Source organism: Telopea speciosissima, chromosome 6 (genome assembly GCF_018873765.1).
Source record: "Telopea speciosissima isolate NSW1024214 ecotype Mountain lineage chromosome 6, Tspe_v1, whole genome shotgun sequence".
NCBI lineage: Eukaryota > Viridiplantae > Streptophyta > Magnoliopsida > Proteales > Proteaceae > Telopea > Telopea speciosissima.
This window is the reverse complement of record NC_057921.1, coordinates 66,133,570-66,153,284: the sequence shown is the minus strand read 5'-3', so window position 1 is coordinate 66,153,284 and position 19,715 is coordinate 66,133,570. Positions and strand designations below refer to the sequence as shown.

At 39.8% G+C, this 19,715-nt stretch overlaps 2 protein-coding genes across 4 annotated transcripts; one reads left to right on the top strand and one right to left on the bottom strand.

The window, feature by feature from the left end:
* Positions 1-4,421: 4,421 nt before the first annotated feature.
* On the top strand, positions 4,422-11,459 carry LOC122664839 (DEAD-box ATP-dependent RNA helicase 31-like). 3 transcript variants are annotated; one of them, XM_043860849.1, is made up of 11 exons: positions 4,422-5,098; positions 5,138-5,429; positions 6,346-6,452; positions 7,699-7,754; positions 7,885-8,109; positions 8,908-9,114; positions 9,199-9,285; positions 9,375-9,470; positions 9,740-9,955; positions 10,438-10,620; positions 10,987-11,459. In XM_043860849.1, the coding sequence occupies exons 1-11, from the start codon at positions 4,456-4,458 to the stop codon at positions 11,212-11,214; spliced, it is 2,340 nt and encodes a 779-aa protein (XP_043716784.1). In that variant the 5' UTR covers positions 4,422-4,455; the 3' UTR covers positions 11,215-11,459. The 3 variants fall into 3 exon arrangements, with proteins under 3 accessions (XP_043716784.1, XP_043716783.1, XP_043716785.1); XM_043860850.1 differs by having other exon boundaries at positions 4,572-4,578; positions 5,109-5,429; XM_043860848.1 differs by having other exon boundaries at positions 4,422-5,429.
* Positions 11,460-14,106: 2,647 nt separating this feature from the next.
* On the bottom strand, positions 14,107-15,250 carry LOC122664842 (ethylene-responsive transcription factor ERF061). Its single transcript, XM_043860853.1, has one exon. It carries the CDS (start codon positions 15,213-15,215, stop codon positions 14,244-14,246), a length of 972 nt encoding a protein of 323 aa, XP_043716788.1. The 5' UTR covers positions 15,216-15,250; the 3' UTR covers positions 14,107-14,243.
* Positions 15,251-19,715: the final 4,465 nt, after the last annotated feature.

Below are 19,715 nucleotides of genomic sequence, written 5' to 3'. Positions count from 1 at the left end.
TTCTTCATCTTCCTACCCTGCACTGCTTAACTTCATTGTTGGACTTACGATCTAGAGTTTAGTTATTCTTCTTCCCCCCACCCCCATAGTAGTAGGCATTTAGATTGATCATTTCATTGTCGATTTACCCAGAAAGTCTTTCCTTTCTCTATACTGTAGCATATTATAGTCTGATAAATTAGACAATAGAGATTTATGTTGTTTCTGACTGACAAAATGTAGCACCAACCCAACTTTTGTAGTATAGATACAAGTAAATTTGACTGGTTGCTGCTTCAAAATTAACTAAGCTGTTATGCTGTTTAACCTTTTGCAGTACTTTCTTACTCAAAATTGCCAATAGCTTTTGTGCAGTTGCACTAATTTATTAGCTTTTGTGCATTTCAAGCTTCACTCGGCACTCGCTGGGCGTTGGCCTCGCAGAAGAGGAGCCCGATCCACTGTTATGTGCGTTCCTTTGATATAATTTTATGGGAAAAGGTTCTTAGAGCCGACAGGGGAAGCAATTTGGCTCTCCTCTAGCTGTGGCTGGAGCTGGATGGCCCAGCCCAGCAAAACAAGGGTGGTTTTGGTCATTTCATAGGTGGGACCCAAGTGGGTCCTCTATAAAATGACCATAACCCCCCTCCCCCTTATTTTTGGGTGTTTTTGCTGGGCTGGACCGTCCAGCTCCCGCCACGGTTGAAGGACAGCCAGATCCCTGTGGAGGGCACACTAGGCATAATGTCCTACTATCTCTGTATCTCTCTCACATGAATTTACCGTCTTTTATAATTATAACTTAGTGCATTCCTTTGGTGGTCTTTAATTTCCCAATGCTTTATTTTGCTATTTGGCAAACTTTGTTAGGGCTAAAATTTGAAATATGAGCAAGGACATAAGGGTCTACTTGTCCAAAGAATTTGGCCTCAATCTAACTTTGTGGAGTGGTAAAAAGAGGTGCTCGTTTAGAAAAAGTCCAAAAACTAAGCACTATTAGTTGGCCAAAAGACTAGGTCAGGAGTTTGGACACCTAATTCTGACATGTGGAAGGATCAAATACTAAATTTGACTAGAAGATAGTTTAGATGGATCACATATGAAATTTCAGATCCCACCCCAAGCATTGATCCCCATGTCGTGCCTTTATTAACTCCATTTTCTGAACAGGGCCATTTCATCAAGTTTCTCTAATAGAAGAAGTGGAAATGATCATCGTAATTCTGCTCGAACACACTGTTCAGGTGGAATCCATTCCCCTCTATTAAAGGAATTTGAGAAAATGGAGCGGACAGGAAATGGAGCAGATAAAAATACATGTCTGTCTATGCACCCCGTGGTCTCTTGCACTTGTGAAGAATTCCTACATATTCAATGATCTGTTTTGTCACAACTCACAAGTCCCACTTCGTTTGGGCTTAAACTTGACGTGTAAAATGGGTACCTTGGAGCGTGGGGCGTAGGGTCTACCTTCCAAAAAAATTCAACTCAATCTGACCTACCACGTGACAGAAATAGACATGTGACCATGGCTTGGTTTATGGACTGCCAGGCCATAAAATATTCTCTGCTATTACATTAGGAAAAATAATTGCATGAAGAATAGATTTGCTTTGGCTTTAGGCTTTAGCAATGGGGGCATTCACATCGATTGGTGTTCTTATTTGTAAATTCTCACCGACAACAACCACTTCTCTGCAGCACCTCCATAAGAAAGTATTGAGCTTTGGTGAATGTTCTCCTAGAGTGCCTTCAATCATTTAATTTTTTAAATCGTAAGCAGGCTCATGTTCCATTCAATATGTGTTCGAAATTTTAGAGCCATCTGGTAGTATTTTAGGTATTGGGATCGGATCGAGCCGATATCATGCCTGATTGATACTGACTCGGTGGTATCGGATTAGGAGAGGACAAAAGAGTCTGGATCAACTCCAATGAGGCCCATGGTTCTAGTGCATGGTATCGGAATGGGTATCGACAAGACACAAAACTGATACGATATCGAGACGGTATCGACCTGGATTGGCTGTATCGGATAAAATTACCCCTGAATTTTTTAAAAAAATGATTTTTCTGACAATTTTACCCCTTGTTCGTACCATACTACAAATACAATATTGGCATGGTATCTGTGGCTAGCAAAACCGGTACCAAGCAATACGATACCGATACTTAGAACCATGATGAGGCGAATAATTATCACTTCCAATTCGCGGGCACCTCCAATTCCTCTAATAGGGGGGAGTGGACCCCACCTTGGGTAGTGTTTTCGGGCAGGGGGTAGGGTGGTCATTTCCACCCCCATGTGAGGAATTGGAGGAATTGGAGGAGGCAGCGAGTTGGAGGGGATAACGATTCTGATGAGGTCCAATGAGCATTCAACCGCTGGGCACACGCTGGGATGTGTGCTTGCATGCATCCAACCCAATGTGTGCACACCCAGCCTAGCCGTCCGATATCTCATTCTGTTCTCCAATGAGTCTCATTGGAGAGGATCCCGACTCAGGACAAAATGGTCTATAAAAACCTTGTATAGATATTTGGGAAAATTTCACTGACACCCCCTAAAAGTATCCAATATATCCGAAACTTACCATACTTCGTCAAAAAGGCACAGACTACCCTTATTTTATGAAGAAATATGAACCTAGTCCACTCCGTCAGGCTCTTGGCGTTAAGTTGCTGTTAGTTTTCTCATAATGGCCAAATTACCCATAGAAGGGTTAAATGTACCATAATACCCTTAAGGGTAAAACCCTCTCTGTTCTAAAGAGCTTAGACCGGCGATGAAGGATCTCGTCTGGACCTCCCCGGCTGATAATCCAACGCCTGCTTAGAAGAAAAAAAAGCAGATTTTTCTGGGGGCCAAAATCATTGGTTTATTGATTCAGATCTTCTCGAGCTTCTCGGCCTCGAACTCGACATCATCCTCGAGGAGTTGCAGCCAAGAACCCGTAAACAAAAAAAGTCATTCTCAAATCCCTCTTGCTGTTTCTCGATCTCTCGATCTAGGGTTAGGATTTGCTTTTTTTTTCAGATTTCTATAGAACCTTCGTCTGCAACTAAGGGCCAATATCCACTTTCCGCTATTGTTATCGCTACTGCAACTTCAGACGTTGTTGCTGCCATTAGAGCTTTGTTGGAGTTTCTAAGGATAAAAACTTGCTACAGATGGATTGGTCAGAGAACAACTACAACTATTCTGCCATTAAAGCTATGTTGGAGACTCTAAGGATAGAAGATTGCTACACATGAATTGGTAAAAAAATGACTGCAACTTTTTTGCCATTAAAGCTCTGTTGAAGATCGACGGAAGGCAAAGGGGTTTTAAAAAAAGCGAAAAGAAAAAAAAAGATATTTGAGAATTCTAATTTAAAATTTTAACTAAGAACTGGGGTCCGACCAGTTTCAATCTCGCAGATTTATCATTCTAAATAAACACTGAAACAGTATTTGATCGCTCGATTCCCACCTTCTCTGCAACTATTTAGCCCGAAAATGGGAAAATTCCCAATTCTTTTACCCTTTTCCTTTTCTTTTTTTTCTGTTCTTCTCTTCCTAAAAATTCTAAAATCAAGCAAGAAACCAATCTGCCTTGAGCAGAGAGTGAAATAGGGTTTAAGAATCTAACCTATTTCCCTAAGGTGGCTACAGCTCGAAAGAGTTCCAGACCTGGACGTTGCACGCTGTAGTTGTTGCTCAAAGGAATTTTGGAACTAGAAGAAGCTGCGCCAATGCTACTCTGGCCCTTGCACCGGCCGCTGCTCTCTGGAATCTAGTAGCAGGCAAGCCCAAGCACCGCCGCCGCCGCTTGTAGAGTGGGAATTTGGGAGGAGTAAAAGGGTGAGAAGAAAATGTGAAATGAGGAAGAAGAATGCTAGGGTAAAAAAAACCCCTTCTGTGAATGTTGAAGATGAAGAACCCTAAACGCTCTTAGTGCCAACCCACGGTGGAGATGAAATCGCCGGAGATGAAAATGCCCACGGTGGTTGTTCTTCTCCAACGGGAAGAATCTGATCTTGCCCTAGTAATTTTTTCAAGAGGGTATAATCGTCATTTTCTGCTTTGGGTGATACTAAGAGGGTAAAATCGACATTTTATCTTTGGGGGGTCACCCTACTTAACGTCAGGGGGAAGTTTGCCATTTTGACGAAGTATGGTAAATTTTGGATATATTAAATACTTTTAGGGGGTGTACGTGAAATTTTCCCTAGATATTTTGAATTTTTGAGGGGTAAAACGGTCTCTTTGATGCGATACAGCTGATCCGTATCGATATCAGCGGCAACCGATAAAGTGCCACTAAAACCCTGGTCGGTACTGAATTCATCTTCTGGACTCATTCCTTCCGCTGTAAATGCTTTACTGCAACTCTGCAAGTCATATTCTGATAATCATATACTATAAAAGATCGTAAAGTCGTAACGGTTGAGTTATTAGGTTTTAATCATCTCTCCCTACTCTGGTGTTGAGGTTATGCTTGGTCGGCTTCTTCTTCTTCGCTTGCTCAACGCCTCTGTCTCCTCCCGCGGTTTCTCCTTCATGAGACGCGAGGCCACGAGCTTTCCATCGTCACGAGGAACCTCCTTTCTCAGTCGAGTCTTCCCCTTCAGGTTAAAATATGCTCTTCAGAATGACCATTTTAAAGTCCGGGGGTTTTCTAGACGCTCGTTTAGTCCTCGAAATGGCGGCACTTCTTCTGCTCCTTGGGTTTCAGAGTTGTCGCACAGTTCTAGAGTTGAGAGGAGAGAGTTTCAGACTGGGAGTTCTGGCGGAAGAGGCGGGCAGGCAAAGAGTCTTGTCGAGGATGAAGCCGAGCTTAGTGATTGGATCAGTGAACTGAAGACCGACTCTTTTCGCGTTGGGTTTACCAGTGAAAGTGAAGATGATTCAGATACCGGTAGAAATAGGAGTAGAATTAGGGATAAGGGTAGGGTTTCATTTTCCTCTCCGAAGAACGAGAGACGCGGGAAAGGTGGGGTTTTGTCTGCAAAAAGGCCGATAGACAGTGATTCGGATGATTTCACAGTTACTAATCGGAGAAGTTCCCGGAGCATGACCGGGTCTCGTTCGAAGAGACTAATTCGTAGTGAATCAGAGGAAGATGAGAGTGAAGCATTTTCTCCGAGAAAGAGGGATCGTGAATTTCGAGGTGCAGTTTCTTCTGAAGCGAAGAAAGGTGGAAGAGACTCTAACTTGAGTTTCGGAAAAGGACAGAGGGATAGAAATTTGCAGAGAGGGGGGGAAAGTTCAAGACGAGCTGTTACAATGTCAGAAGATGAGGATGAGGATTTGAGGTACAGTATCGAAGATTTGCCAAGTGAGGAAGATAATGATAAAGACCTGTCAAAGAGTGCAAATTCTCTGACTGGGTTTGCCAAAGAAGTTAATGTACAGCCAATGCCTAGGAGTACAACCGGGAAAACTGACTCTTACCTGAGTCAGACTAGGTAAATTGCCAATGCGACTCAAGTTTTGCTATCATATTGTCCAATTAGATTTCGGATACAAATGGATTTGAGGATTGGACCTTTTAACCTGTTTAAGAACACAAATTAATATTGTCCCCCTAGTTTAGTTGTTAAGTTTGTGTACTATTTGTGTCTCTAACTTTCATTGTTAGACTAAAATATGATATAAAGTTCATGTAGAAGCTTAAAAATAATCTCTTTTGTGCATATGAACATTGGATATTTGATGCTTGGATTTCTTGGGCCTCACATGTGTTCACTTTTTACTCTAGTGAGACTACAAACTACAACACGGAAATAATAGTGATGCTACCATTAAAACTTCTTGGGGAGAGGGTTTGCTACACGAACAGTGTGCAGTTTCATGCCTTGGAGGAGGGGCATTATGGAAAAACACCTTTTACCCAACTTCTTATTAGAAAATGCTGTTTGTGTGTACTGCAGTAACCTCAAAGGAGGTTTATAGGTTCGATTATCAATCTGAGATGGTGGCAATTGTTCGACCTCTCATATTCCTTGGGCCAGATGAAACTATGAAAAATGGCCAAGAGAAACATTTACACTTCACACTTCACACTGGATGGTTAAGTTAATCTGTCTTGGTCAATAGTTAATGTAAAAGATCTCTAGCTTGACCGTCAGACCCATTGAGAGTCCAATCATCATGGCTCTGTTTTCCTCTATAGCATTAAAATGACAATGTGTTTCACCCACCGTCTTATATTCCTCACTCAAAATAGAAAAGTAACATACAAAACTCCGCAGAGTTTAAATTCTAGTCCTAATAACTGTGGGCTAAATTATTATAACACCATTGAAAACTTCATGCCCTTTACTCTCTGCTTTCTTATTTTAGACTTGTTAGCTAAATGTTTTATTTATTTCGTGTGTGCAGATTTGATCAATGTTCCCTCTCCCCCCTTTCATTAAAAGGAATAAAAGATGCAGGATATGAGCGAATGACTGAGGTGCAGGAGGCAACTCTCCCTGTCATTCTGAAAGGTTGAATTCTTTAATCACAGTTCATAACCTTCGAGTAAAAAAATAAATTTTTTGACTAATGGGCTGTAGAGATTTGCTACTGAAATATGACTATTCACAACCGTTGACATGTGTCTAGAGGCAAATGTTTGCAAATTACATAGTTTTGATTGATGATATTAGTTTGGCAGTAATTCTGAAGCTAGAACAATGATCAGAACCTGAACTTGTTAAGAAATGTTGGATTAAGATAAGTGTATTCAGTGGCTGGGGGTACAAGATGAGGCATCGTCATTATCTTGCTTTGAATGTATGTAAAGAGGTAGATGTGGTGTATGATATTCTCCATAGAATTCTGTATAGGAAAGATGGAGATGTGGTTCCAGTTCTGGTTTATTATGTGATCCAGAGACATACAAATTGAAATTTAGAATATTTTGATCAAGGGGGAGATTCCTATGGGAAGCTACACGCTTGGCAGGACTGACTGCAAATATTTGGGAGGAAAGAAATATCTGGCTTTCCTGATTTATTTTTGGAGTTACTGGTCATTTGGAGGGTAGAGGTGAGGGTATAACACATAAGGCTGTGGCTCCACTTATTTTGAGAGGCGTTCCTTCCCCCTTTTTGTGAAGATTGGCAGAATGTGATCAATTCTAATATTCCTAGGGAAAGAAGAGAGGTGCCATGGACTCCCAGCAGGGAGGATGGAATGCTAAACAAAACTTTGATAAGTTGTCGGGAAATCAGCTTTTCTGGGGTTTCTGAGGAGTCGTTACATCTAGTGCAGAAACCATTTTGAGGGCATATTCTAGTCTAATTAGTGAGGGGAATACCATTATAGTTGAACCACTGAACTACTTTTGCATGCGTTGAGGGATGGATTTGATAACATGATGGTGGAAGGAGATTTGGCAACCATCATTGCTCGGGTGGCTTCAAACACTGACGGTCCTTGGAGTTACATAAATTGCCTGCTTCACAGGTGATCTGCTTGTTTGGCTGGAAGCCAGCAAATGACATGGCAGATCTTTTGGTTGTCTTTGCATGAGATGGATGCTTAAATTTTAGAATGGCTAGAGGCATCACTTAAATTTATAAGGTTAAACTAATCACAAATGCATGAGGAAATTACTTTATTTTTTTATTGTTACTTTTTTATGCTTCACCTATGTGATTTGTTTAGTGTCACACTATCTCTTATGCTCATAGTTCAGAATGATGACAATGTTCTATTATTCTCATTGTGATCAATTTTGTACTCCAGGCAAGGATGTTTTGGCCAAGGCAAAGACCGGCACTGGCAAAACTGTAGCATTTCTGGTAAAGCGCACCATTTTGGGTGTTTGAGGACACAGTGTTGGGCTATTAAATTAACAGATAGTTGTTTAATTAACCCTATGTCAGAGATGCCAGAAGTTTCCCCATGCTTACTGTCAATTCTTGATTTCAGCTCCCCGCTATTGAAGTAGTCGTAAAATCACCTCCTGTTGATCGTGATCAGAAGAGACCCCCGATCCTTGTGCTTGTTATATGCCCAACTCGAGAGCTTGCAAATCAAGCAGCTGCAGAGGCCAACACCCTGTTGAAGTATCATCCTTCTATTGGTGTACAGGTTGTAATTGGAGGCACAAGACTTCCTCTGGAACAGAAACGAATGAAGGCAAGCCCTTGTCAGGTGAGCTACCATCGTGTGAAAAGGAGGGTCAACATGCATATGGTTGGCCCTCATAAGAAATCAACTAATGAAAAAGCAAAGTGTAATCCTTGATCCTAACTATTCAAGGTCTTGCTTTACTGGACAGTCAATTTATGAAAAATAGTTTCTGGTGAGAAAAGGCAAATTGATCAGATGGTGTTTGACCAGTCAGTATTCCTATTTTTCTGCATGGGAAATCTCCGTCAGTAGAATGCATCAGATTCTAAGTTGTAACTCTGCATTTGTGCCACATGTAATAATGGGTACCATAGGTATGAAACTCAATGAGTCAACTTGGGGACCAGTTGATGCACTTGGGATTGGTCACTCACCTGGTTTTCTTTGTCCACTAACTTGGTCTCTTTGGATCAGTCTTCGACTCAAGTGGATTGATGGACTGGATTGGGTAAAATTAGTCAATCTACTCAGAAGATTGCTCGAGTTGCTCAACAAAAGGATTGAGAGAAAACATAAAAATGGAAAATGATTGTTCCATACTTCCATTGCAAAATTCGACACCCTTCCCCACTGGAGACCTGTGCAACTCCACCTTTGTACCTCTCTCTCTCTCTTTTCTCTGTGCACGATTTCCTTTCCCACTTTCGCTCTCCAGCTACTCTTTCTCTCTGTCCTGATTGAGTCCTTTCAAGTTTTTAAACTATGGTTCTTACTCTACATATGATGCTGAGTATGGTATCCTTTCAATCAAGGGTGGATACCAACATCATGAAATATGGTCTGGAACCTTACTAATTTTTTCCCTTTGTGAACCTATAGATTCTAGTAGCCACTCCTGGAAGGCTTAGAGATCATATTGGGAATACGGCTGGATTTGCAACTCGGCTCATGGGAGTAAAAGTGCTTGTCCTTGATGAAGCTGACCATCTATTAGATATGGGATTTCGGAAAGATATTGAGAGAATCATTGCTGCTGTTCCAAAACAACGCCAAACACTTCTATTTTCAGCTACTGTTCCAGAAGAGGTTCCATTTCCTCATTGCCTCATTACAAAATGTGTCTTGTAGCTTTATTATAAACTTCTAATGTGCTGTTTAATGCCTATGTAGGTCCGCCAAATCTGTCACATTGCTTTAAAAAGAGATCATGAGTTTATTAACACAGTTGAAGAGGGTAGTGAAGAGACACACTCCCAGGTGGACACTTTTGGCATTTACTGATCCACTTATATGATTATTATTTAGAACCTAATTGACGTATATTTTTAACTTTGCCATTGGTTCAGGTGAGACAGATGCATCTAGTTGCTCCACTGGACAAACATTTCTCTCTACTATATGTTCTTCTCAAAGAGCATATTTCTGAGGATGTTGACTATAAGGTATGTGCCTATCCCAAATCATGTTCTCGAAAATTTCAGATAAGGTATTTGTGATGGTCCCCTCCCTCCTACTTTTCTTCATTGTGGTTCTTTGATGATGATTTGGGCAAGTTAAAAGGCTAACAATTGGCAAAGTCTTACGGACAATGGTTTGTTTAAGACCTTTTTTAAAAAATATAATACTTCTTTTGGACAATAATGTGATGGTCTGTATGATGTTCCTTCCAAGAATATGTGATCTATCCCTGACTTGTACTGGTAAATTGCAGGTTCTAGTGTTCTGCACAACCACAATGGTCACAAAACTTGTGGCTGACCTTCTCTCTGAACTGAACTTGAATGTAAGGGAGATCCATTCAAGAAAACCACAGAGTTATAGAACCAGAGTCTCTGATGAATTTCGCAAGTCGAAGGGTCTTATTCTTGTGACCTCTGATGTTTCTGCACGTGGAGTTGATTATCCGGATGTTACTCTCGTTATACAGGTAGCGAGTTGTTAGTTCTTTTTGCACTACAAAATTGGAAAACCCTAGTTATGTATTTAGCCTATTTTGGAGTTTATGCTATTTTTATGTACTTCCTGAACATCAAGCTTAAATGTAGGGTAAATGAACCCCCACTCCCTGGGAGAAAAAATTGTAATACATATTAAATAATATCATGTAGTTTCATAAAATTGAATCCAGGAGTTTAATGAAAGGTGGAGATGTGGGTCTATACCCCTTCAGTTTGACAAAGGAGCAAGAGAATGATGTTGCACCTGAAGTTCATCATCCTCTAGAACAACACCTATCCCCTCAGTACTTTATTTGAGGAATTCTAATAACTTTAAGGATTAGCATCTTCAATTTAATGAGAAATTTGATAGTTAATATTAGTTTTGCATTGAAACTACCATGATTTCTTCTAAACTGTGTATAAGCATCTTCTTTGGATCTTACACTTCAACCATTTGTTCTAATTGCAGCTTGGCGTGCCATCTGATAGAGAACAGTATATTCATCGACTGGGTAGAACTGGCAGGAAAGGGAAAGAAGGGCAGGGAATATTGTTGCTGGCACCATGGGAGGATTTCTTCTTATCTAGTGTTAAGGATTTGCCAATAGAAAAGGCTCCAATACCTTCAGTAGATCCAGACACCAGGAAGAAAGTGAGTATTTCTTGAGCTTTCTGTTCCAATATTTGATTGCTTCACCTATGAGAGTTTCTACCAATTCTTGTTTAATTCATTAACCCTACCCTAATCTCCATCAAGATTACAACCTTAGCTCTGTGCTATCATCTGTATGATCTTTAAATGTAAACGACACTGATGGTTAAGAATATCTGATCATACTAAAATTTGGCTTAAGCGATCTTTGAGTTAGGAACCTTTCTATGGAAGCCCCAATTGTCTGAATCATTAGAATGTGGCAAATTATAGCTCCCTGGACCCATTCAAGCCACTATCAGAACTATTACTCTTGACTAGATCTTGGAACTAATTTTGATTCTTCTATGGACTCTGTGTGAACAGGTTGAAAAGGCACTATCTCATGTAGAGATGAAGAACAAAGAAGCAGCCTACCAAGCATGGCTTGGGTACTACAATTCCAATAAGAATGTGGGTCGCGATAAGTGCCGCCTTGTGGAGCTTGCTAATGAGTTCAGCAGGAGTATGGGGCTGGACAACCCTCCTGCCATACCAAAACTAGTCCTGGGGAAAATGGGTCTTAAAAATGTTCGTGGTCTTCGCTCCAGATAGAAAGAAAGAATTTCTACATTACTTGATTGTAGAAAACATAACCAAGATGAGGGGGAAAGCTAGGATGTTCAGTTTAATTTCATCCAGACGAGGAAACCCATTTTCAATCGACGGAAGTGCATTAAACCTAACCGAGAGTTGTTGTTTCACCGTGGAGAAGTTTCTTTAGCTTGTGTGTTGATGCATAGATTCTTACACTTATGTGTTTCAATTCCTGGAAAGCAATTGTTCTGATCAGTTGTGCCTTTCAGTGGTCTTCTATTTTAAATGAAATTTTGGTCAGTGGTATCTTCCTTTGGTGAGTGAGGGAGACAAAATCTCTAGCCAGGCAGGGCCAAGCAGTGGAATAGCAAGGCTGGGTCTACATAGACCCACCCCAGCACAGCCACAGCCTTGAACTCTTATAAAGGTACAGCTGGATCTAGATTCCCATGTAATTGAAACTGAATATGGTATTTGGTCAGCTAGTCAGGATCTAAAGCAACAAACCAAAACACTATTATCATTACCCAAACAACCAGGTGAATATTGATTTCTACAAAGTTTTTTTGTGAATTTTATGGACTGTTACTATGTATATTGTTGTTTTATTCTTAGGTTTTTATAAGAAAATAATGTATATTCTTTAATAATTATAAATATTTTAGTACTATTTTTTAAGAAAATATGTAAATTTTATAGGGAAAAAAAATCCCCATGCAAGCAGTTTGAGGATGCTTCTGCATATTCTCGCACATTCTGATCAGGTGGGTCTGTATTGACATTCTTGCATTGTTGACTATGTGGGTCTCCTTGTTTATGAAATTGTATCATGTGCCATGATTGGTGTGGCATGGGAGATTCACCCCATGGTTTGCATGGGAAACCTTGGTCGAATTTATAATATACAGCTATACAGGTTTACCTACTATGGATCATTATCGTCTCCTATTTCCTTGTCTGGTACTGTGGTCCAGTTCCTCTCATAGGGGGTGGGAAATGATGACCCAACTCCTTGCCTGAACACACTGTCCGAGGGAGGTTAAAATGTAATTTTCGCCTCCCTATGAGAGGAACTGGACCACTGTATTGGGCAGGGAACAGGACAGGAAAAAAATTCACCTACTATACCTATTTTACTTAGTGGGATTTATTTTTACTAGAAGGTACGAGGAAGGCCATTGCCCGACCCTAGCCATCTCCTTTCTAAGCCTTCAATGCTTTACGTAATGAGAATCTTATTGTAAGCAAAGTGGTGAATTAAGAAGTTGTAATTTTACTTTGGGAAAAAGAACGCTATCTGGGTGCGTACGGTACGCTATCCCTGTGGTTAGACAGAGCACGTGCGAAATGAGTCAAATAGCCGTTGCAGCATCGGGAAATCCTTCCTTTCCATGGGTGCGGTAGTCATTTCGTGCGTCTTTATGTTTGGGACTTTGGGTGCAGGGGAATCGTATCGTACATGCCCAGGTAGCGTTCTCTTTTCTTTGTACTTTATTGTCTTTTTCAAGATGATACATTTTTCTTTTCAATGAGGGTAAATCTTGTTATTTCATCCAAGGGAAAAAGATCCCTGTCAGGCTGCACGCAGCTTGTGCCCGCATATGACTGTCTCGCCCCTGAAATGAAAAAATCCTACCCATATGATACTCCTCTGTGTACTCTCATGCACTTGAGAATGAGAAAACATACTTGAGAATGAGAACACATACAATCATTGAATTTAGATGCATTAGTTGATCCAGGGTTTGTCCTAGTGGTTCGCTACTCCCTTGGGAGATCTGCGTTAGAAGCTTGATGGTGGTTCAAGTCTCTTTAGCGACACCTAGTCCACATTTATTTGCTTTCCAAGAAGAGGAGCCTATGGGTACCATATTTGAACCCCTTGTGGGTCCTCTCTTTGTGGGGCCTTGATGGAGTTGATGGCAAGTCTTGGCTAAGGTTTGCCCATCACCATCTTGTCCCACTTCTGTTCTGTAACAAATTTGAATTTTCTACGTCCAATATGATCTGTGGTTACTGTGCTCTTCTTGTTTCAATCTGGTGTAGATATTTTAAGGGACCTAAATGAAGAAAAGCTTTACGGTGGATGTTGTTTTGGGAAAATTACACGATTAGCTACTTTTGGGTTTTCAGTTATACAACTGTCCACCCTATGTTTGAGTTAACAAAAATAGATAAAAACAAGTTAAGGTTTACAAAATTGGACAAAATAGTGTCTCTCCCTCCCAAAATTACTTTTTTAGACATTTTTACCCCTACCATTGCCTTCTCGCCTAGGCATCCTCCGTTCCTTGCAACCCACCCTTATCCCCGCCACTGTCATTCTCTGCTACCCAAACCCGCCCCTCCCTTCCCTTCCCTTCCCTTCCCTTCCCTTCCCTATGATTACCCAGGATGCTTCGGCAAGAAGGCAATGGCAGGGGTAAAAATGTCTAAAAAAATAAGTGAGGGAGGGAGAGACACTATTTTGTCCAGTTTTGTAAACCTTAACTTGTTTTTGTCTATTTTTGTTAACTCAAACATAAAGTGGACAGTTTTGTAAATGAAAACCCAAAAGTAGCTAATCATGTAATTTTCTCATGTGTGGTTTACTTCATAAATATCTTTTCAATTTACTCTGCGCTCGCTAGAACGTCTTGGGTGCATCGGACGGCTGGGCGCTGGCCTTAGGGTGCGTGCTAGCCTGTCAAACCGTCCGATGCGCACTGGAGAGGATCCGAACTCTTCATAAACACATTCACGTAATCGCTAATCATACTCAAAACTTCATGTCTTGTGTTTATTTATTTATTTATTAATTTATTATGCCAAAGATAAACAGTACTGGAATTTTTTTTCCAACATTAATATTCCCAACCCTTCTGAGACCTTCTTCTCCAACCAACCCCAAATAAAAGAAAGGGTACAGATGGAAAAGAAGTAAATGAACGGATGGATTCACATAATCAAGCCAGTCCATCTTTAAAAGCTACAATTACCAATTACTTAGAACAGATCTTCTAAGATTTTGTTAAAAAAGTGATGGAAGTGACAGAGTTCTACTCAAATTAAGTGGCAAGAACTTCCCAGATCAACTCTGGATCGAAAGAGGGCAACCTTGCGAGAGAACAATCTTCAAAATCAAAGCTTTCCTCCTCTTGTGCAACCACTGGACAGTTCGTGGAAACAGAGGACAGTGACTTACCACTCATTTGAACCTCCTCTTCAGAATTAGAAGGTGAGAACATTTTTTCACACCAATTTTCACCAGGAACAAATGATGAGGACGACAATGGCGAAGACGATGAATCTATCTTTCTTCTCTTCTCACTCTCTTCACCATCACCGTCGCCATCGCCATTGCCGCTGCTGTCATCACGAATGGTTCTGTTACGGATAATTCCCCCTTTACTTGGCTTCTCTTTCCTTAGCTTGAGACAGATAGCCTGAATTTTGGCATCAACGGAAGATCTCAGAGCACTTAGCTTGGCAGAATCTGCAAATCCCAATTTATCCCCATCTCTGAGGTTAGGGAAATTCAAGCGAGCGTACTCGCCTCGTAGTTTATAAGCAGCGCGATCGTATGCATACGCCGCTGCTTCAGCAGAATCATATGTCCCTAACCAGGCCCTCATCCTGTTCTGTGGAAGTCTAATCTCTGCAACCCATTTCCCCCAGTGCCTTTGCCTCACCCCTCTGTAGAGCTTCTTCTTAGATGAAACCAAACTCGTACCAGTAAATGTGTAGTCTTGAATCTTCTGAGGGTAAGGAAAGTTCAATAATGTACGATCAATGGCAATCAAGCCATTAGCCCTCTTTTCCTCGCTGAACTTTTGCAGCAACTCCTTCTGGCGGAGATAAACAGAGGAACCTAACGGCTCCTGCACTTGACTGCTCACAGCGTTTGGAAGTGGGTAATGAGAGAAGATTGAGTCTAATGGGTTTGTCCCACCAGTTAGTAAGAGTTCCGATAAAGACGGGCGGATGTCAATGCCGGACATGAAAGAAAGTGGCGCACCGGTAGCTACGCTTCTTTCCATTTCTTCCAGTAACTTTCTCAAAGATTAGAACACAGAGAGAGCTAAAAACATATCCCTCTTGTTCTGTTAATGGAGAAAAGAAATTATGCAATTCAAGTGCGAGAGAGCAAATTAGAAATGAAAAAGAAAGCAAGACGAGAGAGGGAGATGGAACAGTATTAGACAGAAACTGAATGACGGAAAGAAGTAGAATGGACTGAAATTTCAGTAGAAAATTCTAAATGATCCGAAGAAATACGTGGATCCTGCAGATACAGAGATAATGGCCGAACTCAGATATGAAACTTGGATCGAGAAATCATATAGGAGAGGAGAATTCGTTCCTGAAACGCAACAATTATGATCAGAGTACGGGAAAAACTGTGGAAAAAGGAAGCATCTAAGTCTCGAAAGAGGATATTAAAAAACTGAAACCTCAGAGAGAGAGAGTGAGAGAGAGTAAACGTTGGCTTCTGCTCTGCGTCTCTAAAACTAGGCCCATATGAGTAGTATTTATAATTACACAAAGACATAGCTTCCTCCCTTTGCCCCTTTACCGTTGGCTTCACTTGTCTAATTACAAGAATACCACAATATAAATTTCCATTTGTACACCCAAAATGAGGCTAATTTTTCTAATTTCTCCAAATCTTTGAATAATAAGGAAGCTTATTTCCTTGCAACAGGAGTTTCTAAGTTTGTTTTATCTAAAATGTAGTCGCTTAACCCATCTTCTTTTCTTGTAAATATGATTTTTTTGAGCAGGAGATTCTCCTGATTTCCCTTAAAAAATTTTAGTCTTTTGTTCCAAAACACAAAAAAAAAAAAAACAAAAAAAAACAGGTTATTTGGACTTGAGAAAGCAAATTAACTACTTTAAGAGAGCTCACTTTGTCTCACCAAAGTTGTTAAAAGACAAACATTTTATAGATAAAGGATTTCTATGATTAAAATTTGTTTCCACAGAGTATGAATACAAATTATATATTTTTTGTATTGAAATTGTCATTAAATGCTCTATTTATTTTGTTGTAGAATTTTTCCTCTTAATGAGATTTTACATGAAAGTAATTTTATTATTATTATTTTTTTAATGTTTTCATCCAAACAAACAATGAAAAATGCTATTTTAAATGAGAATTTTCCTTTTATGCTTATTTACATGGAAACAACAAGTTTAATGGAAAATGCATATCAAGAACATATACCTGATTATTTCTTACCATTCCCATATTTTTCAGCCTTAATAATTTTTGTGCTAAATGTATGACCAGTTCTTAACTTATTTTCTAAAGGGTTCGTGTGTTTGTAACCAAGCATGTTAAAATCAGAATTCGCAAGCGTACTTTATCAGTCCTTCAACACAACGTAACTTCATTTTTGACGTAGAGACAAATGATATAATTTCTCATAAAATATGACATAGGAGACGTCCTATAGAGTGGATTTGAGTAGCAATAATAGGATGAAGAAAGATAGTGAATGGTTTGAGAATTTTCTGAAATCTCATCCCAACACTGCTCTAAGATTGACGTTTAAGACGTGTCTTTGAGAGAGAAAGAGAGATCGAAAGAGAAGACGGGGGATTCGTGATGGGGGCGGGGAGGACGAAGAGGAGAAGTATTACGAAAATTATACTTTTACAATTATCACTTAAGTTTCTTTGAATGTGGTCAGGATAAAAAGAAAAACAAAAGTTACATAATTCTCACTTGTAATCATCTTAATTTCAAACCATTTTACCTTCTCCCTAGGTGTGTGCCCCAGACACAAGGGTAGGTGAAATGATCGTCGTGTTTTCGAAAAACTCCCTCTTTCTATTGGGGTGTGATGGTCATTTCGCCCACCATGTGTCTGGGTATAGGGACAGCGTACTGCACACATCCAGATAACACTCTCCTTCCCATAAAAGAATGGGAAAAAAAATTTCCAAGTCAAGGAGGACATTAGAGTTGAAAGCATAATAGGGGTATTTTCGTCATTCAAGATTTTCAACTGCAAGATTTTGCTTTCCATCCTCCTGAGTCCCGACTCCCATTCCTCTCCGTGTGGTCCTTAGTCTGTACTGGTGGTGTCTGCTGGTGGTGGTGGAAGATGGGGGGGAGACCAAAAGTCAACATCATCTCTTGCAGGTGTATGATGTATGGTGGTGTAAGGTGTATCGCAACCATGATTTGAAGGTGAAGACAAAAAGCTACTTTTTGGATTTATTACTCTTAAGACTCTTTTGAGCTGTTACTGATTGGACTTTATCAAAAAACAAAAAAAGCTGTTACTGATTATGCCACGTGTCACGTGGAAAAAGTCTTACATTTATATCCACTTTTTTTTGTTTTTTGTTTTTTTTTGAGGTAAACACATTTATATCCCACTTTATACAGGAGAAATCTGCTACTAGTCATACATACTGCTTTGATACTTGTTGATCCTTTGAAATTTCAGAAGAAGACAAACCTAAATGCTTTCAGCTCGGCTCAGATCGGCTCAGCTAAAATCTCAGAGATTGGCTATGGTAGAAATGATGGTTGAGTTACAATTGTGTCAAAATTAAAATTTTGGAAAAATGTAAGGCTGTGTTTGGTATGCATTAACCTAGAATGTATTCTGACACAGTTTTTCTATTCTTTCACTTCAGAGTGCATTCGAGACCTAAAATTTATTTTGGAGAATGAATAGAAAACGCAACATAGAATTAACAAAGAAGATTACTTAGTCAGGGCAGAGATAGAGACTAGTGTAGAGTATTTTGCTAGCTTGTAAAAAATTCTCTTGTTCTCTCATATGGTCATAGGCATTCGTGTCAAACCACAGTATATTTTTCAGATTTGCGTGTGATTGTTGCTTGGTTTTTTTCTTATATTTGTACGTAATTTCCAACTTTCTTGAATGAATGTAGACATTTATACCAAATCATGATAAAATTCATTATGATTGTGTGTGAATATTTGTTTGATTTCTTACCATGCTTGCATGTTATTCTCAACACATTTAATAAAATCAAAACATAGTTTTGAAAACCAGACCAACCGATCAAACCAAGTGATGCCACTGCCTAGCCTGCTTGGTTCCGATTTCGTTTGTGGACTGGTCTGGATTTGTTTAACCACCACATCCCTAGTGGTTGTATGCTTGTACTTGCTTCACTTTGTTTATTACAATAGGGGAAAAGAATGCTAAACACAAACCAATGCAGACTGTCCAATCCCTAATGAAACGAAAATCACATTCAAAACAATGTCTCTATGTGTACTTTCAGTGGTTACCATGTTGGTGCAGGGGCTACATGGCCGATGACGTTCCTTTACAATAGAAAAACATAGATTCAAACTTCCATTGCAGCGTTTATCAATACTAATCTATGCTGAGGGAGGGGAATTTTCAGGTCACATACATTGTTTACGTGACATGTGTCATGAGGATGTGGGTCTTACTATTAATTTAGTAATTTTTTATAGAAAAATAAAAAACGTTAACTAGTCACTAGACGCGGTGTGTACCTATGCCTAAATACAGCTCAACACGAAAAAAACCAGTGCAGCCCCTAAAAAGGCGAAAAGGACCCGAGGTACACTAGTATTTCCACGCTGAGTTCTATCTTGGCACAAATACGTACACACCAAGGCACAACACCGGTTAGTCTTCTTTCTTCCATTTTCTATTTATCCCTCTGCCATATGTCATTTAAACAGCGTCGGTGACATAAAGATTTACTGAACTCGTCTACGCTCAATGTAGTCTTTGGGTCAAAGCGTTCACACCTAGATGCATTTGAGGAGATAGGCTGAGGGTTGTGGATGTTTCAAACTCCAAAGGTAATATTGCTCGTAACATCCTAGGTTATGTTTGGTTTCTTGTCATATTCCTGGAATAATATATTTTCCCGCATTTCGTCGAAGGTTCACAATATTATTCAAGAATTAATTAATGAGGTTTTCAACAGGTTTTTAATTTTTTTGCTAAAAGACACAATCCAATCACATGTAGGGATGTAAATGGATCGGATTCAGCTCGGATAGTGCTATATCCACATCCGCATCCGATTAGCTTTCGGACGGATTCAGATAGTGCTAAACAGATGCGGACACGGATATGGATCGGATGTTTTATCCGTTTACATGTAAATATAGCTTTTCGAATAGCTATAGCCTATCCGTATCCATATTTGTTTAGCTTTCGAACGGATTCGGATAGTGCTAAACGGATACATAAACGAATTTCGGCTATTCATTTACATCCCTAATCACCTGTTAATTAATTAAATGGTTTCTTCTCTTTTTCCTTTTTACTTCTATTTTACAAGGTTTTTCTTTAATACACAAGTTCGCGGTGTCAAAACCTAGATCGAAACCGATCGAAATAATACAGAACGAATCGATTCTTATTGAACAGGTTTTGGGTTGGGGTATAATGGGTCCGGTCCGTCCGAAAACCAGACCACACTGAACCAACCGCTATTTAGACCAAAATTGGAACAAAATGAAATCGATAAAAAATCATTGAGTATGAGATTAGGAATAAGTG